This window comes from Patagioenas fasciata, chromosome 1 (genome assembly GCF_037038585.1).
Source record: "Patagioenas fasciata isolate bPatFas1 chromosome 1, bPatFas1.hap1, whole genome shotgun sequence".
Lineage (NCBI taxonomy): Eukaryota > Metazoa > Chordata > Aves > Columbiformes > Columbidae > Patagioenas > Patagioenas fasciata.
Window position 1 is genome coordinate 112,564,017 of NC_092520.1, and position 27,775 is coordinate 112,591,791.

At 39.7% G+C, this 27,775-nt stretch overlaps 1 protein-coding gene across 4 annotated transcripts in view; it reads left to right on the forward strand.

Moving 5' to 3' along the window:
• The window catches only part of ARHGAP6 (Rho GTPase activating protein 6), a 335,243-nt gene that overhangs the window by 291,631 nt on the left and 15,837 nt on the right, over positions 1–27,775 (forward strand). For all 4 annotated transcript variants that reach the window (XM_065862640.2, XM_065862641.2, XM_071812929.1 and 1 more), the window contains exons 4-9: positions 7,818–8,074; positions 12,796–12,991; positions 16,147–16,202; positions 19,955–20,105; positions 21,196–21,344; positions 24,388–24,567. In XM_065862640.2, the coding sequence (XP_065718712.1) occupies positions 7,818–8,074; positions 12,796–12,991; positions 16,147–16,202; positions 19,955–20,105; positions 21,196–21,344; positions 24,388–24,567 (989 nt within the window). The remainder of the gene's footprint in view (positions 1–7,817; positions 8,075–12,795; positions 12,992–16,146; positions 16,203–19,954; positions 20,106–21,195; positions 21,345–24,387; positions 24,568–27,775) is intronic.

Genomic DNA, 27,775 nt, shown 5'->3' on the forward strand with positions numbered 1-27,775 from the left:
TCTGTTTCTCATAATTAAACTATACTGGTTGAGCACTTACAAATACTAGAATATTGTTTTCTGCTGTGACATTTCTGTTCATGGGTGCAGTTTTTTGGTGCTTCTGCCTTGCATGATAGCATTTACACCCTGTTGTGTTAGTAACTTTTGGGATATACTTTCTGTTTTCATTCAGATGGATTTTCTGAGTGCACTTTGCCGTTTAGGGCTCAGTAGTTGCCCACAGCAAAGGTCAGCACTTTATACTTATTCATCCTTGTATATATTTATCTACTTCCTATTTTTCAGCATTGCTTACATCTTCTGCTTAACTATACCCAAGCATTTTTAAAAATCACTATGCTGATTCTCTTAATTTCAATTCCTTTCCCCCCTCCCCTTCTTTTAAATGAAAGTATTTCAAACATCTGCACCTCTGCTTTTATCCTCTTTCTTCCATCTTCCACCACCTTATTCTCATTTATAGAGAGTTCTTACATGCTTTCTCCATGTATACAACATTATAGGAGCACCTCCCAGGGGAAAATACCCCAGCACTACTCAAACAGCACAATCTATATTTCTCTCCTTCCTTCGGGATGTCTGTATTGGCAGGGGTGTTGGGTTGGTCAGTAAGGATACAAAGGGCCAGGAAATTGGAAGGAGTCAGGTTCCCAACCAGTCTGTGTCAGCAGGGTGAAGAGAAATCCATGTTGGCACTTGGTGCCAACAGCAAATGTTAGGCAAGAATAACTCAGATAGTAGCATATGGTGCCCTGCTTCTCGGAGTTTCTGTCTGTGGTTGTTTCTGGTGTACTCTTCTCTGCCCTACTGAGTTATTAAAGATGATCTCCCCCATGGATACTCTCTGAGCAGATTCTTAATCCATGATGGCAGAAGGTATAAGCAACCGGGAAGGTGCCTGGTCGTGCCATGTGGACCATAAGCCTGGCACAGTTGGTGAAAGGGGGCTGTGTTGCTGTGGGAAGCAGCAGCACCAGCATCTCCGCCAGCTTCAGGAATTAAGAGAGCCATCATTGCCCAGCTTTCAGGTGACAAGTTAGCTCTAGGAAGAAAAGTGTCAAGGCCTTATGCTACTGGTCTCCATTAGGGTGAGCCCACCATGCTCATATCAAGGCTAAGCCCTGCCACCTTCCCTGAACAGTGATGTCTGTGTCACCCAGAGTCAGCATTAACTCCCTCAGCATGCATGTCACAGCGAGCTGGAAGTATTGTCCTGGTCTGTTCCATATTGTTTTTTAAGAAACGTTTCTACCGTTTGTTTTATAACCAGTCCAAAACAAACACTCTGCGCTGTGGCTATGGGTGTGCTCATACAAAAGACCCGGAGCATTTACTTTCCCACCTGGGCAGGTCCCTAGTCCTCATACCCAAAAGGAATGCCTTCCTTCTCTTTCTTCATGGTATTTTGAGGGGTTGTGGGGTTTTTTGTTCGTTTGTTTTGTTTTCTTTTTTGTTTGTTTGGGTTTTTTTGTTTTGTTTTGTTTCTTCTTTTTTTTTTTTTTTTCCTGGTAACTAGTCCAGCTACACTGTTTTGAGGAGGAGGCAGCAAGACCAAGCCACAGGACACTGAAGGAGAAACAAAGCAGATTTCCAGAACGCTTTATACAGATGAGTTACATCTGCCTTAATGCAAACAGCATTTTCTTCATCACTTTTGTAAGCACAGTTGCAGTTTGAAGAGTGTATGATTAAGTCCAAACATTTTTGGTTTGCTCTATCCAAGCCTGGGAGACCCCACATACCAGGACGAATGACATCCAGAGGGCCACGTTGTTGGGTCTTGCCTGGATTACGTGCCGCCTGAAAAGTCTGGTTATGCATAGATAGGCTCCTGGAGGTTATTCCTGATGATTATGCAGCACTGTGTGATCCTATGTGTGGGTTGCAACCAAAGATCACCAAGGTGTGCCTGGTATGGGAAGCCACAGAGGCAGAAGAAAGATCACCATACTGATGACCGAAAAGCATGATGGAAGCCCTGCTGCAGGGCAAACGAGGTGTGAGCCTGCCACGCAGCTTGTAGTGTGTGCAGCCAGCATTGTGTCTTGGTATGTGAGCAACTCCTGAGGAAGAGCAGAGAGGACTTGGGTCCTTGATCTTGGATCTTGCCTGATAGTCCCTCTCCTTTAGCACTAACATGCACTGAACTGCCGTAGGGTGTAGACATCTGGAGTTGTTCTCTCTGGGGAGGTACCACCTCTCTCCAATTTGTGTCCAAGACTGTTCTCCCTCACCCCACCCTTCCTGGTGTCTGTCCAAAAGGCCACAGTCCTCATTTATTCTAGGAGTGTTTGGAAATCTCATCACTCGTATGTTAGGACTTAGGTCAATCTGTGGAGTTTTTACTCTCGTAACATCACATTTTATTTAGATGGATCAGTCGATCAACCTGTCTTATCTGTTAAGTGAGAATTTCAGCCAGTTATTATACTTTTGAAGGCAAACAAAGACTCTGAAGTAGAATTTTATGCACTTGAAATAAGATTCATGTATTTATTTTGTCCTTTTTGACAAGTATATCTGTTGCCATCTCATTAAAAAGGGAAATAGTCTAAAGCAAGTGTTTTTTCAATTATTTTTACATCTCTGAGTGACTCACCCAATCAGGATATAGCAAAACTTGCCGGATGTAAACAGACGAAACAAGAGAGCAGCGCTCCACCCAGATATTTAAGCAGTATTTTTAGCTTACATCATTTGATGCCTTTGCTTTTGTCTACCCAGCCTCCTTGTTATTAATGGCCATCATGACTCTCAGTTGTGCAGTCTACATATGTCTCCAAACATTTGCTTTAGCTGCTGACAAACTGTACTAAGGCTGGAGGAGCAGTAAAATGTCAGTGCTGCTTGGAATTAAGAGATTCTCAGGATGCTCTGCATGCTGGTGGCAGGGTACTGTTCCCTTACAAATTTACTGCTAGTTTTGACAGCAGCAGAAGTGGAGCCTTTCATCCATCTCCTGCCAGTGATATGGGGGTCAGCATAAGCATGATTATTTGCAAAGTACACACAGGCATTCCTGAGAGAGAAGCCTCCCAGAAAGGATTTTTCCTAGAAGATGTTATCAGTAAACCAGCTTCACTTTGCCTTGGTTCCAGTAAACCCTACAGGTGAACTGAGAGACCTGATCAGAAATAATCATCACTTGTTACGTGATTTGTTAAGCAACTGAGAATCATCCCTTTTGCTGGTGTCTGTGTGGAATGTAAATACTTGACAAGTTCATCTGTGGGGCCTTAGCAGAGCTGCTGTATATGCTGGAGTTTCTGAGAAAATGCCTTCCTGGTAATTCTGTGGCATTTGCAGATTCAGCAGTAGATGTTTGACTTTTCTTTAGTTCAAAATTCTTGAAAATGCCTGCCATGTTTACTTCCCAGCCATGCTTGCTGTTTGCATCTGTTCTTCTGTAATTCTGCCTATCAAGATGTTAGAATGCCTTGGCACAGCCTAAGGAGAAAACTGAATAGATGAAGTTTTTGGTACAGTTTATCAGAAATGTGCTTTGCTCAAGCCTTTCCAGCACCCCACTTTTTTAAAAAATTCAAGAATGTTTCTCATGCTCTCTAAGCATATGAAAGGTTTTTTTAAGCAACACTTTGTCTTATTTTCTACCAAAGTCAACTAAAGGACTGAGGAACCTCTCGATTAAAAAAAACACAAACAAAAACAACAAAAACAAAACAAAAACAAAACAAAAAGCAAACAAAAAAAAACCCAACAGAACAGAAACAAAAAGCCCCACCTACCTACAGAAAAAAACTAAGTATTTCAAAAGGCCTTGTATCACTCCTTGAAGGTCAGTGAGCTCTGAGTAGCTGGAGAAGGGGGTTTCAGCCACAGAGCTGATACTATGAGAACATTCCCTTATCTCAACTGTTTTGAAATCAGTGCAGTGGTTTGATGAACCTTTAAATGGAGGGAATTTTGCCATTGCCCTTGTGTATTTAGGTTTCCATTTTCCTTATTTTCTTGCTTCCATCACTCCCTCTGTGGATCCAAAGTAATTAATTTCAATTAGCAAAACAGTTACCCAGTCTGGCTACCTGTGGAGGCTGACTTAAAGACCCTTTTAAGACCATTTAAATGTCACCTTTTCAAACATATTCTCTGAGCTATCTCCCACTCTCTTGCTATTATTTAAAGAGAGGTAGCATAAGCACCTCATTAGATCTTGGTCACAAGGTTTTGGCAGCTCAAAACCAGCATTTAAGCTGTATTTAAGAAAAAAAAATGCTAAGGAGACTATCCAAAGTTGCTGTATTGTATGCTGTTTGTTTTATTGACATTGAAAGCTTCAATAGGATCTAGAGTATAGACCTCACTCATTCTTAATAGACTGCTGTGGTTTGTGAGCTGGAAACCACCATTTTCATCAGCTGAAACTTCAGAGAAGTCTTCAAAACAATACTTGGATGGGGTGGCATGAGGCCAAGTAAGCTAACCATATGGGTCAGCAACCTAGATGTCATCATTTGATTAGCAAAGAAAAGGATTTCTGATCACTGAAACTCTTACTTGATCTGGCTGGGAGTTTGTCTCTGACATGGTGCTTTTTATTAGAAAGTGCTGATGTGCCATCACAGGAAGATTGCTTAGGAACAAATGAGTTTCAATCAAAGTTTTTTGAAGAAACTTTCTTCAACTGCAACATGGACTTTCTGGTAAAAGGAATTGTGTACTTCTCCCGAATAGCAAATTGTTTCCTGTGTCAGTAAACACTACAAAACAGAATGGTTTAAAAGCCAAGTCCTTCTGTGCCGCTGTTCTGACCTAGGATGAGTCTGCATTTCCACACTGATTGCCCAGTCTGCCAGGTTGTTTCACATTTTTGTCACGCTTTCTGTAAAATTTCCTTTGAAGCTGCTCATTCTCCTAATTTACTAAGTGATCAAATTTTTGTTGGGTTTACACAGAGTAACTAACTTGGTGGTTTTGATGCTCACTCGGTGTATATATACAACAGACCAGCGTTGGAGCCCCTGCTCTAAGGAACGTTTCTTCATACAAATGAAACACCTCCAACAGTGGTGAGCCCCAGCCCACAGCAGAAAATAGGCAGTTAGTACTTTCACCTTAACTGTCAGACCAGAGCCTCAAACCTACACATCTTACATCTGAGTCAGTGCCCTTTCTTCCTCATCAGTGGGTTGCTAAATACTTTACATGACTTTTCTTTTTTTTTCAGTGAATCTGAACTGTCAAAAGCGCTAGCATTCACACTAATGGACATGATATTACCTGTCCAACAAAAAAATTGTTGAGATTTAATACTTCTGAAGAATCGTGGGCAAAATATGCTCACCACCCAACCCCCATGCCACACACACACACTGGTTTTGGTGGGAACTTGAAGCTGTAGCCAGTCTGCAGAGGGTACAATCAGTTCTCCTAATTTCAACAAATGAGCAAAAAGTTACTGGTTTTGCCAATTCTTTAATGTAATTACCACTGCCAGCCAGCATCACTTCCATCTGTATTTAGTCTGAAAATAAGCCAGTTGGTTTTTATCCAGTTCCCCATCTCTGCCAGACATTGAGAAATTGGGGAAGCGGTTCATGTCCTCTGAGAAGGAGGCATACAGCAAAGCAGCCTGGAGTAGAAGCTTGGTGTCTTCACTGCTCCACAGACATGTTGAGCAAAAACAATTAAACACCTACTATCCCACACCTGAGAATTTTCAAGGAGGCGCAACACTTACCTCAAAATACCAACCTTTATATAATGAAGTCTTGTCATTTTAATGAAATTGTTTTAATGAAGCAGTGCTGAGATCTCATCTCTTGCTGATTTTGTCCCAGTTGATCGTAGTGCTGTAGGATCAATGGCATCAGCATGCTTTTGGGCATCACCAGGCTGCATACTATTGTCCTCTCCCAATTTGAAGCATGAACGGCTGTGAGCCAAAACCAGAGAAATATTTCGTGTTCAGGATTTCATTTGGCTCAGTGACTTTTCTGAAGAGATGTCATGGAAGTACAGATAAATAGGGATGCTGGAAGCATAACAAAGTACCCGATTAGGTAGCCAGAAGGGGAGATGTGTTGTGTATATGTGTTTCAAAGTTTGTGGTCTTAAATGTTCATTGGGAAGATAATTCAGAACAGTACAAATTTTTAACATTAATTCTCTTATCATTTTATAGGGGCACACTGCTAGGTACAGGAGGAATGGGTCTAATTCTGGACTCCTGGAACTGGCAATCCCCACATTGCTTGGTACCCATGTGATGATGTTCTTTCTTGTCCTAAATTAAATGCAGATGGTTTTAGATGTCATTGGACTCACAGGTCACTTCCAGGCTTGCTTGATATGTGAGGCTCTGCTTCCTGATTTAGTTTTCTCTGGCCACCAAAGTTAGCTCATGTCTTAACATTTCATACTTTTAAAGAGCAGTAATGTTTCTCACCAAATCAGAACAACAGCCCTTGTCTCTTTGGTATGATAGGCTAATAGTGTCCTCATTTGAGATTCATAAAATATATTCTTCAATGTCTTCCTTTAATCTCAATGTTAATGCAAGTCTAGATAAAATTCGAAAGTGTCATCAAAGATATAGTCAGACTTTAAGTCTCAGGAGGAACTTTGGCCTTTCATCGTTTAGGAGATTGTGGTGAAAGAGGACAGGATATAAGGATTTTTTTGTTTGCTTTTTTCCTCGTTGTTCCTGTTTTCATACTTAAAAACAAACAAAACCAAAACCACCAAAACAAACAAACACCCAGCACGTTGCTTTTGATCTCTGGTGCTCTATTTATTCTTGATGTGGGCAGGTCTGAAGCTGGAACCTAGATGGATAGAGTCAACAGCTATTTTTTCATTCCATTTGAGCACAAAACAGTTCTAGTTGTCAGTCTGTCCCAATGGTTTTGATTCTATTAATCTCAGACAAGTCTAGATTTGAAACTTAATGAGGAGAATTTAAATGTTAGTTGTTGTTGGCTGATTCACTGTAGAGCTTTTTTCTGTTTTGTAAAATATTTGAGCATTTTATTTTGAGACTTGAAGTATGTGCTTGTTTTGTACATTATAGTTACATTGATGTGGGATGGGATTACGTTCTTTTTGTTAGTTGAGAGAAACCTATATTCTCCTGTATTTCCATATGCCCATGTATATTTTTGTACTGTTACAATAACCTTTATACTGATATGCCACTAATAAACTGGTTTAATCTTACCAGTAAGTTAACACAGTATAGTTCTCATATATATTTAAAACCATATCCTTGAAGGCTTCGACTGAATAGTGAATGCACTTACAAGCACACTGTGCAGGTGGGTTCCTACCCTCCTGACCTTTAATGAGATCCATGCACGTGCCTGTACCCCTTGACTTTGGTGCCCTGCAGCATTTGTGAGAAAGAAATTGGCTGAAGGGGTCTGCAACATGACAGAGCTGTGGCACGACCCAACCACACCTCTCAGTCTCAGAATTAGGTTACCAGAGCCTCTGATGGCTCTCTGCAGCTTCAAGGTGTAGCCAAAGGTGCCTGACTTCCAGTTGCTTTCAATGGAAGTGAAGATCTTAATTAGATCTGCTCCCAAGTGATTTTCCAAGATTCTGTGTGGTGTATCTTGCATGATCCAACTGGAAACAGGATTCAGATACCATGGGCTACAATTACCTGGCATGTCTCCACTATTCTTTTATTGTTTGAATGTTATTGTTATTATGCAATCCAGTACCTCATTGGAATTATTATATATTTAAATGGACTTCAGATTGTTTTTCTTTTTAACAGCTTAATACTTGATTCTTTTTGCACTAAATAAATATCAGATGTTTGGTAAATACTATTTTTGTTGTTGTTGCAGAATTTATTCCCCAGGCTTTTGGAATGCCCTTGTCCCAAGTGATTGCTAATGACCGGGCCTACAAGCTCAAGCAAGACTCTCAAAGAGAAGAGCAAAAAGATGTTTCAGATTTTGTGGCCTTTCTCTTGCCATTCGGAACTAAAAGGCAGAACAAAGAACTTTCAAGCAGTAACTCATCTCTTAGCTCAACCTCAGAAACACCAAACGAGTCCACTTCTCCTAACACACCTGAGCCAGCGCCACGAGCAAGGAGGCGTGTAAGTAGACCCGTCAGGGTGTGGTGTGTGCCAGTAGGTCCAGAGGGTCTAGCTAGAGCAGGAAAAAACCCTGTTCTATCTGTGGAATGTGAAATATTTCCACTGTCATGTTCAAGCAGTGATTTTTTTTCAGGTGGAAGCCAGCTTTGTCGATACCAGAAAATTCTAGCTGTAGTGGAAATCTTTCTCTGGTGCTGGTGGGGAAACATCATATGGACTGTGCAAGTCTGTTACAGATCACAAAGTGACAGAGAGATTATTTAGAAGTCTTCCTGTTCACTGCCTTTATCTACCTCCTTTATATTTAACAAATTACACCCATGTTCAACATAATTTTTCCAGTTGGGGAAGATTAAACCACTATGATTGATATTTATATGTATGCTTACGTTAATCTAGCTCCACAAACTTGGAAATAAATCTAACTCTTACTTTCTATCCTAATATTAATAAAAATCTTCATGTCCTAATTCTGATCATGTGTTTGGTGGTAAATAAGAAGTTGTCAGAGCAAATCTGTACCATGTTCTTTGAAGGACATTTCTACATACAGGCTATGCAGATGCCTTTGACAGCAGAACACAGTTTGGATTGAATGGTAATCCTGCATATGAAATAGGTATCTGGTATACCATTTGTTTGCAGGGTTCTGTTCCTTCTAAGAAAAATTTATACTCTGGGCTTTCCAGTTTTCCAGTACTGCAGGTAGTAACAGAAGTAGATTTTTTTGTTTGTTTTGTTACCATGGGATAGATGTTTTTAAATTACTGCTTTTTAATTTTCTTCGCAATGGACGGAGCAAAAATGCATACGAAAATACTTTCGATAAAAAGCTCTATTAAGTAATCTGAGAATTTGGGATACAAGAACAGACCCTGGAAAAGAAAATATTTTCTTAGGATCCTCACCTTCTTTCATCCCTAGGATAAAACCTACTTCAAATAATTGCTGTGTAAGGCTCTTCAAGCCATGGTGGTGTTGCAGAACTGGAGTAGATTGCAAATTAAAAGAAGATTGAGAAGCCCCATGACCTGCTTTCTTTCTGTCTAGCTGTCAGCTGAAGCTTGAAGAACCTATATTGTGTCTGCAAGCAGCTGAGCACGTGATATTTGAAGATGTTTGCATTCTTGTATATGCATAATGCACATCTCTTGGCCCGTCCAGACCATATGAACAGGCAGTTGTGTTCACATGAAAGTGCAAAGTACACTGGAATATAAGTGCGAAGGGAAACCTGCCAACTTCTTCAAAATTTGGCACAGGCAATGACAAAAAATAGAAATTTGCCATATACACTCACTGGCTTCAGAACCTGTTTTCAAATGAGGGAAAGAAAATTCATGTGACCAATATGGGTCATCTGCTGTTCCTTTCACCAAATGTGGTAAGATCTCTGACTTGCATTTGACCAGCCAGCAAGCAGAAGGAACCTGGATCCTTTGTTACATCCAAGGGATAGAGCTCCCTCAGGACCAAATTGCTAGAAGCCTATGGGGATTTTGCTTGGTTTTTTTGAATTTTTTTTTTTTTGTTAATACCAGGACTGGAGCTTTCAGGGTGTTGAATTTGAGCATTTAGTCCATAACCAAGAGGATGCAGTAGCACATGGTTCACCTATAGAGAAGTAAGAGTAGACTAACATGGAGGGAGTTGGCATTTTCTCTCAGTTATCGAGTAATGTATTTCATGAATTGTCAATTATTTTAACACTAATATCAACTCACATCCCATATCTTGTCTGTCTTTGGCCTTTATCCTTCTGTGTACTTAAGTCTACTCACCTGAGGTTGTTTAGGGGATGATAAGGAAGTCTGCACTTATGTTTTATCTCTTGGGCAGTGTTGCACTGCTTATTTTCAACTATATAAAGGCAAATGCTTAAAAAAAAAGTAATTAGTACTTGGAGCTGATTCAACCAGCGTCTCACACAAATGCTGCACAGACACCTGGAGTGCAGTCCTTTTAAACTTAAATTGGAGGGATTGTTTATCACTGTGGCATTCACTTATTTGCAAGTGTGTAATTCACTTCTATGTATTCCAGTGAGTCTTCAAACACTCAGCTCAGGTTTTCAATAAGGGAAATAAGGTGATGCTGGCTGCAGAGCTCATGGTATGAGTGCTGTGGTTTATCTCTCTTCCAAGAGCTAGACAGAAACCGCTGTTGCTGCATTTTCTGTGTAGGATTTTTGCCCAGCAGTTGGGAGTTGAGGCCCTGGTCATCCAACAAAGCACTTTCTGTGTGCTTATTATAAAGAATATTATAACTCTCTGCTAATGTATTATTTTTATATGTATTAGGCAGCCAAAATTTATTCAGTTTCAGGAGCTCAGTCATACTGCTTTACTACTCAAATAGCATAATGTATGGAATAGAAATGGATCTGCCATGGACAGTACTTGATCCCACGCATACTCTGTAATATCACTCATCTTCTCAAAAGTGAAAAGCTTTCTATAACCCTCAAAAAGTAAAGAAAAGCTTCATCTGACCTTCATTTTATACCTTTCCCTCTGGCCTTAATTTTCTTTTTACTTTTTCCATCACCTCTTTAATCTCCAATTTCCTTCATGTTTCCGTGTGGTTAGCTTGACTTGCCCAGTTTATTTAGATTTTGAGCTTGCGTGGTGGAGCAGAGGCTTAGGCATTATGTGCAAAGGTAATGCCTAGTAGATGGAACGTGATTTTTTCTTCAGTTGATACACATTGCAGTCCAAGTAGCACCGTGTCTGTGTTAATACTCCTGGAGTAGTGGTCAGCAATGTGCATGATCTCCTGCATCACCCCTGAGCAGTCATAGCGGTCTGGCTGAGCCCAAACTAGTAAGTCTGCCTGAGTTAGAGCTGAATGCATGGAGTATGTTGGTAGTGTTTTCCTGTGCACTTTGACATTTAAAATCAGAGCTGGCCTGGACTTGTTTTTGTGAAGCAGTGCCATACTTCAGCCACTGAACTCAAGGTCACTCTTCCTAAAGACAGCTCTGTGCCTCAGTTAATCCACAACTTTGATAAAATGCCCAAGGATAATGGTGAACTGACTGTATTTACATCTATTTTAGGGATCTGAATCCGACTTAAGTGACTCTGTGATAATAATGGTTCATGACATGAGGATGCTTTGCAGACAGGGCAGGACCAGTAAAGGCAGAGTATAAAGGAGGGCAGCTTGTCATATAGGAGCTGCCTGGGAGTAGTGAGTCAGTTGACTAATTTTGATGTGTGAAACCCCAAATCTTAAAAACAAAGTAGAAAAAATGTTGTGTTTGAATTTTACACACATGGATCGTAGCCATGGATTCTTCTTTGGTTTGAGGTATTTTGTTGGTAGGAAATGGTAAAGGGAATCAAACAGGTGCCTGAGAGATATCAGAAATCAAGGTCAAAGTTGCATTCTAAAGGGACTAGTAATTGTTTAGAGATGTGGGTCCAAAAAAATCTAAAAAATTCACTGTGTTTTATTTATAAGTCTTCCATGACTTACAAGAAACAGCACTACACTTGATAAGTTAGATGCTTTTATTTTTTTAAAAAAGGGATATTACTAACTAAAAATATGTAAATTCATTTGAAATCTCAGCGGATGTTTTATGGGTTGCCTATGAGTTAGAAATCATGGTAAAGTTCAGTTGTCTAGGCTGATGGAAGGCCATACTTGTAGAGCTTGAAATTCCTTAGCAGTTGTACAGTTCTTATTTAACAGACGTAGACATTTCATCAGCAGTCTATGATACCTGTCAGCAGAACAGCATGCTTTTAAGATATTTGACTTATCATCAAAGTTTTGAATGGGAAGTAACATTTTCTTCATTATTTCTTAGGATGACATGCTAGATCTCTGTACAGTACATTTTATGTTATGGTAAATTATATCCTTTGTTTCAGAAATAAAGTAATTTGCAGTAGTTATTTTTAATGACAATTAAACCTGATCTTTTTCTTTTTGCTTTATTATTATTTATAAACCTAGATATCCCCTAAAATGTTTTTGCCTGGTAGGTTTAATAACAACTGATGGAAATGGTTATTTTAAAGTGACAGTAATCTTGCGGTTTAAAAAAAATAGTCTTATTTTTCAAGTGTGAACATTGGAACATGCCATAAACCTCCTGCTGCTTGTGCTGCTTTATCCTTTATGGACTGCTTGAACCTCTGTGCCTTGCTGTAATCCAAACAGTTTTTTAAAGTTTTCTGCTTCCCTGGTGTGTCTTTGTGATAAAGTGGGATTATTATCTCTCCTGTTGTATGTATTTGTGATACTAGTTAACTGTATGTGGTGTATCGTTGCAAATCTATTTGCATCATTTTCACTGACACAGTGGCCCAAACTGCAGAAGAAGTAGGGAGTCAGGTTTTAAGATGTGTATATATCTCCATGCACATAAATATTGTATTGCTGAGGTGCACACACAGACCATGATTCATCCTTGTCCTGCAGTATGTGCAGTCTTATAACAATAAAATTGTGCCAAGTGAGTGGAAAACATTTTGGTTTTTTCAGTATCTAATTTATATTCCTTATAGTATGATAACAGCATTGCTACCATTGTTATTTTCCCACCTATTACACTGGTGTTATAACTTCATTAATTTACAAAAACTGTGCAGAAAAATGTATTTTTATACTTGTTTAAAATACAAGTAGGCAAAAGTCTTTGTTAGGAAAGGTCCTGTGGCTTTTAGATTTCTCCAGCTGTACTGATTGTTCGTGTGTGTATTTTACAGGGCGCGATGTCTGTGGACTCTATTACAGATCTCGATGACAATCAGTCACGATTGTTAGAGGCTCTCCAGCTTTCTTTGCCAGCAGAAGCCCAGAGCAAGAAAGAAAAGGCAAGAGACAAGAAACTAAGCCTGAACCCTATTTACAGGCAGGTTCCTCGGCTTGTAGATAGCTGCTGTCAGCACTTGGAAAAGCATGGTAAGAATATTTTGTTTTTCTGGGAGTGGCAGATATATTTTTACTGTAATATAAATAAATGTGTATTTTGAGAAGCAAACATATGCTTCAAATTGCAAGGACAACTTTGAAAGTCAGACACTTTCCCTCCTGTTCTGCCTCTTGCTAAAGATACTGTCTTACAATAATTAGTTAAATTATGTCTTCCCAAACTGAGGGTCTATCCTAGAAGCTTGCAAACTGGCCCATACAGCATGGGGAAAGACACATTTTTTGGACATCATTCATCTCATACTGGAGTGCTCAGCTCCTCAGGAGCAGCTCTCCACATCCCAAGGGTTTACCCACACCTAGAGAATGAAAGTCTTAAATGTGCCAGTCAGCCTGGAGTCATTCTTCACAACCAGTGGATCTTAAGATGTAAGAGCTAAATTAACTCTTTATACTACAGTGCAAGACTTCACTAGAAACAGCATTTGAAGACAGAGGCTCAGAGGAAGAAAAAAATCCCATGCTAAATTTTATTAAACTCCAAGAAACTTTTTTCCTGTTCATTACAAAGCTTGCAGGCTGCCTACTCATTTTGTCCCTGGCTTGAGTCCTCCTGACCAGCCTCAGGCTCAGACCTGCTCTCTCTCTGAAGGGAATTCTAAACTCCTGCCAATATTCTTCTCATGTCTTCTTGATGGTTCAGACGCAAACCTCCCACCAGCTTTATGTAATGCAGAAACAATAGTTAATCAAGATATCTGTTCAACATCTCTCCTAATGTATCTTAGTCTTGTAAAGTTTTTTAATGAGATTTGGAATAACTTGGCCGCAGCAAGAGAGAGTTATCACATGGCCAGATAATAAACAAACCATTAAGTAAAGATGAGTGCAACACCAAATGATGCATTTGATGCCTAATTTGACCAGAAAGAAATCATTTACTGACTCTGAATGAAAGGCTTTTGCAGCTGAAGGACTGCAATTTAAACAACAATGCTAAGCTTTTACAATATGTAATTGAAAACCATGTTGCTTACAAAGATGCAAAGGAAAACTATGAAAGAGAATCCTTGTTAGCCTTTTACAGAGATTAGATCCCATGGCTGACAAATATATGTGGGGATGATTAAATTTGAGATGAATGACTTCCATCCCTTTAAGCAAGCAACGCTGAGTTTGGAGAACATAGAAGTGTCTGAGTGAGGCGAGAAAAGCCATCCAGCTGAGTATCTTTTGGATAGTGTGATTTTATGTCACTTGAACATCTGTGATAGATTTTTTAATCAACTTAACCCACTGTCATAACAAAGATTCTTTTCTATACAACATTCTTTGCTAAAATATTTGCTTTATATTAAAGTTTTCTTTTAAAGAAAATGTATGAATTTTTGTGCATTTTCTCAGAGTGCACTGTAGTACCACCACAACAGAATGATCTGAGATCATTTCATTTTAATCCACCATCCACAAAATAGTCCTCAAGACTGGTGGACTTTAAAAATTGCAGAAGATAGACACTACTGTTTGCTCATTGGCTTTAGGGTTAATAGAGGACTTTCTATCCTGGGAACAATCCTGTAGCAACATCATTCCAGGCTGTATGCATGTTTCTGATTCTGAAAATACTTGCATAACTCCTTTAGGCTAATCTTTCAACAGCATATCACCTAGGAGTTTCTCACTAATGCTTTAAATGATCATTGTTATTGTTTTCAGCCATCAAAACCCCTGGCCCTGTTCATCTTCCTGGTTTTCACTGGAATTGTGTCCCAGAGTTGTAGAGGCCTGACTTCTTGCCGACCCACGGTGTAAAACAAATAGCGTATGTTTGTGCAGGAATCAGTAACCTCTAGCTTTTGCCCAATATTGAGTCTCAGATTACTACCTGCCAATGTTCTTGGGTTTACTGAAAGTTGTTCCATCAATGTTATTTTCTGTTAACCTAAGATAGAAGAATATTTGAAGAGAGGTTAAGACTGAAAACTAAAAAGCAGAGTCTTGTCTGAATTTCTGTGATGCAAATCTGCAACTGTAATCACCACTGCAAAGCTACACATTTCTAGCAAGCAAGTATAGCCTTATGGCTGTCAAAAGGCATTTGTTTCGCAAGGTTATTTTACACACTATCATAGAATGGTCTGAGTTGGAAGAGACCTTAAAGATCATCTCTTGTATGTCAGTAGAGAAAATGAATATTGCAGAGTAGCTTTTGTTAGACTATTACCTTTTCAAAGCATATAGATAATTCCATCCTTTTTACAAATAATGTCTGTGTAAAATGATATTATGTACACAGCTGCTTAAGTCTCTAAGGTTTGCACTAACATTTTCATTGCAAAGGACAGTGTCACCTCGAAGGTGATATTTACTCTCAGATTTTTCAGCTTCTGTTACTCGGCAGAGTATATCCATTGAACAGCCACATTGGTGTTTGTTTGATATTCTGGTAGTATCTACAAGGCTAGAAGAAGGTTTAAACTGATTTCTAATGGAATTACAGGCAGCACCCATTTGCAAATCACTTTTAAGTCTAAATGACACAAGAAGCAGACCTTCTGCGCTTTGCCTGAAGTACAACAGTGCTTCTTTATTGCTTTCTCTTCATATAGTATCTGTTCTTATGCTATAAACTGCCCACAGCTCCAAGGTAGAGTTTTTCCCTCTCGTAATCCACCTGAGTGCTCTACTCATGTCCCTTTGAAGGAAACTCTCAGCTTTATCTTGACAGGCGCTATAGAACCAGCAGGTAACCCCAAACACCAGCTGCTTCCTGTACCCAAAGACACAGCTCAGTGTCCAAGTACTTAGTTATTTTATTGCCTGTTTTCTTTGATGTCAGTCCTGGAAGCGCCACCTTCAAACACTGAGCAGTTCCTCACTCTCTGCTTATCTCTGTCCCTCATGGAGTAGCAGGGGCACTGCCAAGATGGCATCTCAAGAAATGTCACAGAGATGCTGTTTTGCTGGTAGATGATGTGAGGTCCTTAAAAACTACAATGGATGGCTTATTAATCCAAGACAGCTGAGTTTTGCCTCAGCGTGGTAAGTACAAGTTTGTAGAGAAAAATGTTGTGGGTTTTTTTCGTTCTTTTAAATACACACATAGCCCAGATTGCTTTGGTTCAATGCAATTTTCAGCAGAAAATTGAACAATGAAACAATTATCTGATATGCTACACTTGCAGGTCTCCAGACAGTAGGAATATTCAGAGTTGGAAGCTCAAAAAAGAGAGTAAGACAGGTGAGTGGATATGGATGTGCTTTTCCCTCATCAGCTGTGATACAAACAAACCTGATTCCTGGTAAAATACAGGCTTTCTGGGTCAGTGACTTTATTGGTTTTTTTGATGGCTCATAACAGGCCATTTCCAGTCATCTTTTACATCTGGTGAAATCGTTGTCAGGTTCTCATCAGGTTAGCAGTCTCTGTATGTTTTGCTCTGCAGAAGTAGTACAGGGTTGGAGATCAAAATAGACAACAGGGATGAAATTTTCCAAAGGTTACACTGTAGAGAAAAAAAAAAAAAAATCTTGGCTGCTAGTTTCATTTCAGAAACAGCTGAAGTTCCTAAAGTAAACCCAAACTGTAAATCTTTTTTGGAAAACTCACAGTATGACAAAATACATAAATACAGAATAATCTCTTTCACCATCACATTGCTGTTCCCAAATATCACATTTTACCTCTGTTAAACTTGAAAGTCAGAGCAGACCTATCCAAGTCCTAGTCTCAGCCAAATGTTGAGAAAACACAGACAGTGTACAGTGGGTTTCAGAGACACAGTAGTGGGTGTTTCCTCAGCCCTAGATAGTTCTTTGTTGTTCCCAGAAGTTGGGAGTGCATGTTGAAATAGGGCAATAGAGAATAGTGCTTAATGTTTGCATGATGCTTAGGGAGGGAATCCCAGAAATAATAGTTCTTTGTTGCAAAAACTACACAGTATAATGTTTGGTGCTCTGGAAGGTTACCTTGAATAGCTAAACTTAATCCTGGCTGGTAGGACAGTATAGCCTACTGATTTGTGGCTTATTCTCTAGCACAGGGGTGTCAAACTCATTTTCACCGGGGGCCACATCAGCCTCACGCTTGCCTTCAAAGGGCCGAATGTAATTTTAGGACTGTATAAATGTAACTACTCCTACAGCAGTTGCTATTGCTGAGTGGCTGGTATAACACAAAGCTAAAAACATTCATGGTCTACAGAGGCACTTGTTACATCAACACTGAACTAGATAAAGCATTGAAAAGTAAGTTGCTTCTCATTTGCGTTACAAGCTTCAATCTCAAAACATACATTATCATTCTGAGGTGAGTACAATTGCATCATGCCTCTAGGGAAAAAGCAGAGGGCTTGTATCATGTACTTGTAAACTAAGCCTTACTTCAAACATCAGTGACTCTCACCAGTTTTTCTTTTAGTGTGTTTTCAAATGCTGAGGAAAGCAAGAGATTTGGGTGTTTATGTATTCTATTACATGGACTAATTTATTGAATTAGGTGAACTAATATATTTCATTAAACAACATGAAAGCATCAGCTTGGCCCTTGCAATTACAATAACAAATGCTGTCAACATGAACACATGGGAAAGTCTGGATTCAATTAAAATTCCACTCATTTTCTGAACCATGGAAAGCCAAACCCAGTACTCAGATTTTGGTGTGCTTTTGCAGCTGTTTGTTAGTTTTGCTTGTGTAGAAAGTAGGCATAGTTTTGTTTCTCTTCCTCCCCCTGTTAGAACATGCCGTATTTTGACTGCAGTTTGGTGTAAGAAATACATAAGTAAATGCATGTGCCAGCAGGGTTTTTGTTTGGCAAGCAGGAAGGGAAAAGCTAGGGGAAAAAAAAAAGTGTATCACGAACCACCTCCTTCACATTCAGTGGGGTGTAGGACAAAGATTCCTGAGCTAATGTTGATCCAAGGTGGTAGGTCTGGTCTATCAAGATGCCAGCTACCAGCTTGTGCCCAGAAACTCTACAGATACTTAAACAGAGCATTGTTGCTGAGCTTAGGGTGGGCAGCCCTCTGTCCTAGGCCTGGTGATTTGGTGGCAGCTCTGGAGGTGAAGCATCTGCCAGACCCTGAGGTTGAAGAGAGACATGGCTGGAGCTCTGCTCTCCCATCCTCTCAGCATGGATGTCCTCAGCTCTCATGTCTTGAGCTCCAGTGGATGCTGAAGTTCACCAGGTGTATTTTCCAAAAGTCTGAAAGTATTCCCTGTGAATGAAACCTGAGAGAACTATAGGTTAAACTTAGAAAGATACAGTTTTTAACAGCCATGATACCTGGGCTTGAAATGTGGCCATGTTTCACGAGTGATTATCTGATATTGTGCTCATTAGGACATCTTTGTAGGCCTCACAGGACATCAGATCAGAAGACTTACAGCAGTTTATGATTTAGACAGCTATTTGGGAAGTCTGAATTCTTGATGCAGTGCTAATCTGTTTCCTCATTTGCTTTTGGGGAGTAAGTGCGGAAAAAAAAATCTTCTGGATAGAGGTAATTTATGGCGTTCCACAGCGATGTTCCACATTTGCCACCAGTCTGAAGTGCAGAATTGAGCTGGGAACGAATTCCCCAAGTTGGCACTGGAAAATCTTTGACCAGAAATGAGCAGGGGGAGGCATAATACTAGATAAAGAACCAGTTCTGGTCTTCATAGCATACTCATTCATTATTAGCAATGACAGATATTAATAATGTTAAAAGTAGTCTTCATAAATTAGAAAGGAGGCTGTAGTTTTTATACAATACCTTTCACACCTGTTATGAAAGCACAATTACAACTGAATATGTGGGATTTTCTACATTCTTCCACACTATACACACTCAAGATATATTTGCCTGTGATAAAGATATGTCACAGATTATCACAGACACATGGTTTGCTTGTGACTTACCTTCTTTCTTCTTTTTGATATGTCTGTAGTAATCCTGCTGAAGAAAGCTGATGCCTCAAATTTTACAGAATCACAGCATGTTAGGAATTGGAAGGGACCTCAAAAGATGATCTAGTCCAACCCCCCTGCCCTCTTGTTCAGTGAGATTTAGGTATAATTACTCTCCGAGAAGATCTATGTGAGATCATGAAACATAATATTAGCAAAGAAACAAGTTTTTACTAGGAAATAGTTTTAAGACATCTTGACTATTTTCAAAATGCAAAAAGAGAGGAGAAGGTGGAGCTTTCAGCCTGAAGAAAGTATTCTGCTCTTGAAGCTGGGAAATCTCTCAAGGCTTTTATCTTTACATAAGGAGTGTTGGATGTGAGAGAGGGATTTCTTCTGCTTTGGGAAGTGTGCTGCCTTTGAATTATACAGAAGTTATATAAGGACTGTAGCTGGGAAAAAATAGCGATACCTCATAATGGTATTAGTTTGCTGTTTCTTAACTCCCTAATAATGATCACTTAGTGAATACAACTAAATTAGGAAGACAAAACAAGATATGTGTGGACAAATGCTATGAAGTCTTAGTGAACCTGTCTGCTTTCTGCTTTTGCTTAAATACAGCCTTAAATCACAAGAGAAAATTGAGTTTAGAGGATATTGACATTCTCTTATAATTAATGTTTTTGTACAAAAACATAAATGTTATGAAATGCAATTTTAGCCTTTCTGGTCCTAAAATCTAAAAATAATGCAGTAAGGTGGTATAAGAAATCCGTTCTTGCAGTTTGTCTTATTCTCCCTTTGATATTAATCTTGCATTTCTGCAAAAATCATATTTACTTAGTCACACTTTTTCATAAAAGAGTGCCTGGAAAGAAAGAACTGTATTTTATTACAGTCTGGTACAAACCTTAAATTATGTATCATGGAATAATTAGCAATTAGGCATGAATTATATCTTTGACCTTGCTAAAAAGTAGTCATGTCCAATCTGGGAAGTGAAAATGAGTAAATCTACATCTTAAAGTATTTTCTGTGTTGGAATATACCAACTGGGACAATAAGTGACTGTAGTTTTGTGTCATGATCTTTTTCAGTTGCGTGAAGAGTTTGACCGGGGCATAGATGTTATATTAGACGAAGAGCACAGCATTCATGATGTTGCTGCTTTGTTAAAGGAATTTCTGCGTGACATGCCTGATCCACTTCTCACCAGAGAACTTTATACACCTTTCATCAACACTCTCTGTGAGTTCTACAGCATCTTGATTTACCAAGTTTTCAAAAGCTTACCTTTTCGAATTTGATCTTTACTAACCATATTTTATTTTTTGTGCATTTAATACTCTAGCTTTGATATGCTCCAAATATTTGTATACTATTTGCTTGAGATCTGTCCTTGTTTTTTGTGCTGTGTAAGTATAGCCCAGAAAACTAGAACAACAAAGATCTCACTTATTATACCTATTTTTGCATTTGTAGTGATTCATGTTATCTATTAAATCCTGACCCTGTCATTGGTTCAGCAGTAGCAGATGACAGACTCCCATTTGAATCTTGCTATCTTAGCACCATTAATGCTTTTAATTTTTAGGGCTGTTCACTGACCAAAAGTCCAGTCTGACTTCAAAAACCTAGCTTCAAAAGTTCAGATTTCATCATAGTTAAAGGTCCTCAAAGTCATCATATTAAATACTCCCAAATGTGTTCCCTAAGACCTGAGTGCAGACTCTCACAGATTTGGGAAAAAGTAAAGTTGGACCCTTCAAGCGTAAAGCTGCTGCCTGGTATGTGCTCTTATCCTTTCTAGCCTTCACGTCTGAGATCCTCCCTCTGTCCCACCTTTGTCACTGACTACTTTAATGTTTTAGATGGTTAAAATGATGGTAGTTGCAGAAAGTCCCTTTATATGTCTATTTGCTTTTCCAGTTTACCAGTACCTCTGCAAAATGTGAAATTGTAAGAAAACCCATTTAAAATTGCTAAAGCATAAACCTGACTGAACTTAAATGGAGTAATTAGAAAATTAAGCAGAATTTTTGTGTCCAGTGACAGTGATGAAGTGGGCAACACGGATTTTGCTTTCTTAGAGGTTGGGAAAAGATCCTATGAATCTGTGAGCAAAAATACTGGCCAACCAAGGCAAAAATCTCATCATGTATTTGTTACAATTTTGATATTTCTTTGGAGTTTTCTCTTTTTCCTCTGCCATTATAAAGGAAGTGATCCTTAAAGAGAGCTATTCTCACACATTTGTTTGGGCTGGGAACAGTGTATTTGTTCTGCTTTCAGGTTAGTTGGAGTGATTTTCTTAGAATGTATTTTTTTCTCTTCTTAGTATTAGAGCCAGATGAACAGCTAAGCACCTTACAGCTTCTCATTTATCTTCTACCTCCCTGTAACTGCGATACCCTACACCGGCTGCTGCAGTTCCTCTCCACAGTGGCTGGCCACGCAGAAGACAGCACAGACAAAGATGGCCAAGAGGTAAGTCCTGGTCGCTCATGTCCTTTGACCTTGCTTAATTCATGGTCTGAAAAGAGATCTTCAAAGCTATGAAGCAAACACAATGGTGGCATACCCCTGAAAGGTGGGAGAGGTTTCATATTCTTGCCTGCACATTTGCCATTTAGTTGTTTACTATGTTCTTAGTGCTGTGAAAGTTTAGTTCTTTTATGACTTAATCAGTAAAGCCTCTACCACTTCCTTTGGGAGATCTGCAGTATAATCAACCTTATTATTAAAAACATCTAATGTTATTAATCCTTTTCCCCCTACTTGTGTTATCCTATTCTATGGAAAAAATACTCGCATAGAAAAGTGTCAGACATGCAAGAGTATGCTTTTTCGTTCTCCCTTAGACATAGCAGTTTACTTGGTTCCCTTAGCTTCCTTGTGTGCACTGGGTAGTGAAGAGTAAAAAAATAAGGGACAGGTACTCCAGCTGTGTCCTTGCAACTGACAGACCTAAGCACCAGTTGGAGTCAGGGTCCATCTTGGCCTGTTTTCCTTCTGGCCTCCTTACTGTTGCATTCTGGACCAAATTCAGTGGAGAGATTGGAGTGCACCCACCCCACAGAGACAAGAACACCCATAGCCTTGTGGCTGGGCTATACTGAGCGTTCACATGTCTGCATCTACACCGTTCATGCTAGAGAAGATCTGAAAATCCAGGCTTCCCATTTTCTACCAGGAAAAGGCTTGAACTAGTGGGCTGCAATTTTGTCACTGCTTGACAAAATTCTGCCAGTTTAGCTGTGGGAAGTGCTCCTCTGTCCTCTGAACTGCAGCAGAAACTATTTCTAAGGTTGCTTACAAGACCCTTCTGAAAACCTTTGGACACCTTTTGCAGTTAGCTAGTTTCAACAATTGGCACTTTGAGTTTTGCTGCATTTCTGCCTCAGGTCCTAACTTCCAACATGCTGTATGTGACTTCAAGGCCTATTTCACTTTTAAATCCACTTTAAATGCCAGTATTTTTGTCTTTGGCAAGGAGTTAATAAAAAAAAAAAAAATCTAGACCACTGTGATGGAAAGCATATAAAAAGAGCAGCCCGTAACAATTTTACTGTGCTTAAAAACATGTATAAGCTAGCTAAGGTTGTGGTCCCCCTGGTCCTGCAAAGAGTTCTCTGTTGTTTCAGGAATGTACCCAAGAGGATCTTATTGCAGGGGTAGAGGATGATGCTTAAGAGAATCGATTTGACCTAACACTTCTATCTTGTATGTGCAATTGGATAAATTTTCTAGATAATGCAGTATTCTACTCACAATTATTTAAGCTAGTCATGCATAATTAAGTGCATAAAGGTGTAGAGGGCAAGTGAAAGTATTTTATCAGACTGTTTGCTGTCACTGGAAAGAAAACAGGCAAGTTTTGGCGCACAGGCCCTCTTCACTATTTTTATTTCAAAAGCCCTTCTTTTGTGAAGATGAAGATGGATGACTAACTTATTTAAAATTACTCATTCACTTAGTTCCAATGAATATGCTTGCAACATTTTTTTAAGAGGTGCCTGGAGGCTGCCCATAAGAAAAGACTCACTGTTTGTACAAGCAGACTGCACATGCAGACCTGGGCACAGCCCCTGGCACACTCCAGGCACCCCGTGCCTGTGCATCCGTGGTGGCTCAGTGCTCTGACAGGGTTTAAAAAGCAGGTGACCCGAAAAACAGCCTGGGTGCATGGTGATACACAAATAAGGGAGTGTGCTGTACTCACAGTCATGCTGGAATGTGTCTCTAACCACATGTGTCTCTAAGACCCAACATGTTTGTTGCGACTGCCCGTGCACCTACTCAGTGCAGTTGGCTTTCCAAGATTACACAGTGGTCCCACCGATAAAAGGAAAAGCTTTTTTTACTGTCATCTCGATATTGTTTAGTTGAGCTCTGTAAAAATTAAACTAGGTGCAGTCGGTGCACAGTTGTAAGTTTGACAGCTACAAAAAACCCCCAAAAAAACAAACAAACAAAGCAAAAACTAAAACACCAACACTTTGAAAATATTACTTTTTTGTACCTCTTCCTCTTGTTTTTTTAAATTAATTAGTTAAAAGGTAGCTGAAACAAATGAAAAATAACTCTCATTATATTTTTTTGTTCTTTGAAAAAAGGTTGCAAGAAATACTGGGTCAACAGCTGAAATGCACTTACAGTCTTATATAGTCAAACTTCTGGCATCTTCTTCTGCTTTCCCAGAATAGCAACCAAGTGGAGGCACAGAGGGGAAGCACATGACCCCTGCTTTTTGCTTCTTTTAGATCAGAAGGAGAAAAAAGTAGTCTAATCACAGATACGACAATGAAAATTTTGATTTAATAACCTACATGACATGTTTTTCATATAAATTTTGTCTAGTCTGGCATGTATTCCTGGCCTTCTACTTTCTCCAAAATCAGGTTACTATTGCTTCTTTGAGCACAGAGTTATAAAAGTAGGAAAAAAGGAAATAAAAAAAATCCACCTAACAAGTAAACATTTGGCATGTTCTAGGTAACCATCAAAAAGACAGGGAAATACTAATAAATATAATAAGCTGCTCCTTAACTGTCTAAACTGTTTAAACATGAAAAAGTGTGTGTTTTTCTCACTGTATCTGTTTCAAATCATGAGTGCTACTTGAGAAAGCTAGCAGTTTTCAGTATTTGGTCTGAAGTAATTTGCTGAGGTGCTAAAGTGGGAGGGAGCTTTCCCTGAGTTCAGAAGAAGTATGCTGCTGCTGAGCTTCTAGAGAATAAGGGCAGGCAGCACTTCCACCTTCTACTCCTGCAGTCCTTGTGAAAATATATCCAGAAAATCTACAGTGCTTGTTGCAGAGATGTTCAAACAAGGTGTTTCAATATCTCTAAAAATTATTCATTTTTTATTTGACTAGCACTCAGTTTTGATGAATGAAGCATCTGCCAAATCAGGAGATGTGTTTGTGTTTATGTGTGTGTGTGTGTAGATGGGTGCAGGTGTGTGTATATGCATACCTCTATACATTAGATGCTGGGAGACACCACCTCATTTACATTCTGTTTTCTAGATTACTGGGAACAAAATGACATCACTGAACCTGGCTACCATCTTTGGTCCTAACTTGTTGCATAAGCAGAAATCTACAGACAAAGAATTCTCTGTTCAGAGCTCAGCTCGAGCTGAAGAGAGTACTGCTATCATAGCTGTCGTACAAAAGATGATTGAAAACTATGAAGCCCTTTTCATGGTAAGTGACTGTCTCTTCACGTTACTCCTATGAATTTTTAAGTTAAAGGAGGAAATACCTGGTGGTATTAAAGTAGACTAGATGAAATAAACTATGGAAACTGCATTCAATTAGGGTCAGTTATTATTGGTAGAAAAGGTAGTCTGTCAAGCAGAATGCTTTGCATTAAGCAATAGTATTAAAAGTGTATACTTGTACCCTGTCTGGAAGGTTTCTGTGTAGATAAAAGCATCTTTCTTAGAAGATTTCTGTCTTTGGAAATCATGGGGTTGGCTGCTCAGTTGTATACTAAACAACACACCAGCATTCCCTGTTAGTTTTGAAGACCAAATTGAAAATGACCAACTGCCCAGTTTTGGAAGTCAGGGACGCAATTTTTCTGCAGGGATTTAAAGATCCTTGGTTATTTTAAGTAACAACCTCCCCTGCCAAAGGCTTTCTTCTTGGTTGGATGCAAAGGAACAACCAAGCTTTCTCAGTTGTCAGTTAGATAGGAGGAATAAAGCATAAATCTGTGTAGTTCCTGAGTTCCCTCCTGTTCTCTTGCTGAAGTGAGGAAGTTCCTAATAAAAGGACAATCATCTTGGACTTGGACATGTTGTTTACTTAAGATGCAGCTTAGTTACATCATATTCCTCATGTCTACCAGTTACCTGGACAATTCATTCTGTGGCTTTACCTTTTCCTCTTTTTGTCTGCAAAATTATAGGTTAGCTCAGTTTAACTTGTGCCTGAGAGGACCCTGCTCTGGGGCAGCAGAGACCAGTAAGACCTAGTGGTGGGCACACGTGTCTTAACAAAACCAATAGTCTCAAAAAGGTGAAAATAACTTTGGTTGTTGTGTCTTGAAACTAAGTTGCACTGCATGTGACACTGAGGAGGTCAGTTCCCAAAGCAAGGGGAAGAAAACTCTGGAAACCTCCCTTAGTGCTCCAGCAAAGCTGGGTGCTGGTTACCTTGATGGAAGACGATGGATAAGCCTGGACTGTGGGCATGCAGGCAAAATGACCACTGTAAGGGGAAGGTGTCTACCAGATTTCAAGACAGAAGAGCATGAGGAAGCAATCACGAGCCCTGTCTATCAGTTTTAGCCTCAGATGAACTTCTTTGTGGTTTTGTCATCTTTTCCCTCACACTGTATTGGCTTTCATTATATCCTTTGCTTTATTTTTATTCTTGTTCCAGTGAAACAGTAAATTTTTTTTAGTGCTTTTCACGATTTGAGGAAACTTTAGGTGCTATTTTTCCTTCCACAGCAGTAAAAGAAAGTGGCAGAACTGCACTCTTGCGTGAAGGTCTGCTGGCCCAGAGTGTGGGTGGCACTAACAAGTTTAAAATAATACTTGAGTAAGAATACTTGCAATACTTAAAGTTTTCTTACTGTTGTTTCTCTTTAATAACGCTTTAAAAGCACAGCCACATCTCAGTACATGATGCTTAGGCACACATTCCGGCTTTTGAGTGTGTAAAGGGTGGGGCTTAGGGTTAGACTAACGTACACGTGCTCCCTTTTAATTGTGAACAGATTTATTCCTTCTCTTCAATGCTGGCATTTTTACCTGAAGGTTAAACGCAGTGTAGGGTAAAAAAGTGAATTTTCTTTTGTTTTCCAGAGTAGTTTTTCAGATTGTGGAGGCAGACTAGGATTAAATTTCAAAATGAGAGGCTAGCTGCATGTGAGAGAAAGGCAAGCCTATCTCAGATGCTTTCCTGAAGCTCAAATACATTGATATTAAATTTATAATAATGTCTTAACAGTGAGGAATCTCTGAGTGCTTTCACTCATCCCATTGCTGTGACCTAACAAACAGCCCAGCAATTTCTGGAGTAATATTTAGACTCACACGTGATACTTGATCTGTAGGATTGTGTCAAATTGCTTATAGTTAGTAATTTAGGAAGCTTCTACCATGGTTTACTTTCATCCTTTTCATGCTTTCATCAGCAGCACAGAGAGACTTTTTGTATTCTGAAGATAATTAGCACAGTGCATTGTTCGGTAATAGATGCACTGGAAGGAAAAGACTTATGCATGTAATTGTAATAAAGCTCTGATCCTTTGAAATCAGGCAACAGCAATTTATTTTCCAAACCCATAGGTTTGGGGCCAAACGAGAACTGTTGCTTATACTTGTCATGATGCTACTTACAAAAAGAAAAACATCTGGACTCAAACCTTCAGCTGTAACATACACTGTATTGCTGCTAAGGTGTTTTTGTGTTTGGTTTATTTTTTTTCTGTTACTTTTGTATAAGGGGAGGTTATAAAACTCTGGCTTCAGCATTGAAACAGGAACATTTGTGAAATAAAACCTAGGAAACCAGGATGTGTTGTGGCACCCAGACCACAATATCAGAATGATTCTGATGTATGGGTGGATCAGGAAGGGGGAGCATTCTAAAACTGATGAGGATTGGGTGGCCTCCTATGCCCCTAGGGAGAAATTGGTGTGCTCTGCTCACTCCCTGAACTGCCTCTACACCAATGCGCGCAGCATGGGGAATAAGCAGGGGGAGTTAGAATCCTATGTTCGATCAGGAGATTATGATCTGGTGGCAACTACAGAGACATGGTGGGACAGTTCACATGACTGGAATGTGGTCATGGATGACTACGCCCTTTTCAGGAAAGACAGGCCAGCCAGGCGTGGTGGTGGAGTTGCTCTCTATGTGAGAGAGCAACTACAATGTGCTAAATTCTGCCCAGGAGCGGATGAGGAGCGAGTTGAGAATGTATGTGTCAGAATTAAGGGGCAAGCTGGCAGGGGTGACACTGTTGTAGGTGTCTATTACAGGCCACCAGATCAGGCTGAGGAAGTTGATGAGGCCTTCTATGGGCAGCTGAGAGTGGCCTCACAGTCACAGGCCCTGGTTGTTGTGGGTGATTTTAACTTCCCTGATGTTTGCTGGAAGAACCATTCAGCCAGCCAGACACAGTCCAGGAGGTTCCTCCAGTGCATTGATGATAACTTCCTCATGCAGATGATGGAGGAGCCGACCAGGAGAGGTACACTGCTGGATCTCATCCTCACTAACAAGGAGGGTCTGGTCGAAGCAGTAAAGGTTGAGGGCTGCCTGTGTTGCAGTGACCACGAGATGGTGGAGTTCAGCATCTTGTGTGGCAGGAACAGAATAGCAAGTAGAATTGCAACCCTGGACTTTAGCAGGGCTAACTTTGGCCTTTTCAAGCAATTGCTAGGGGAAATCC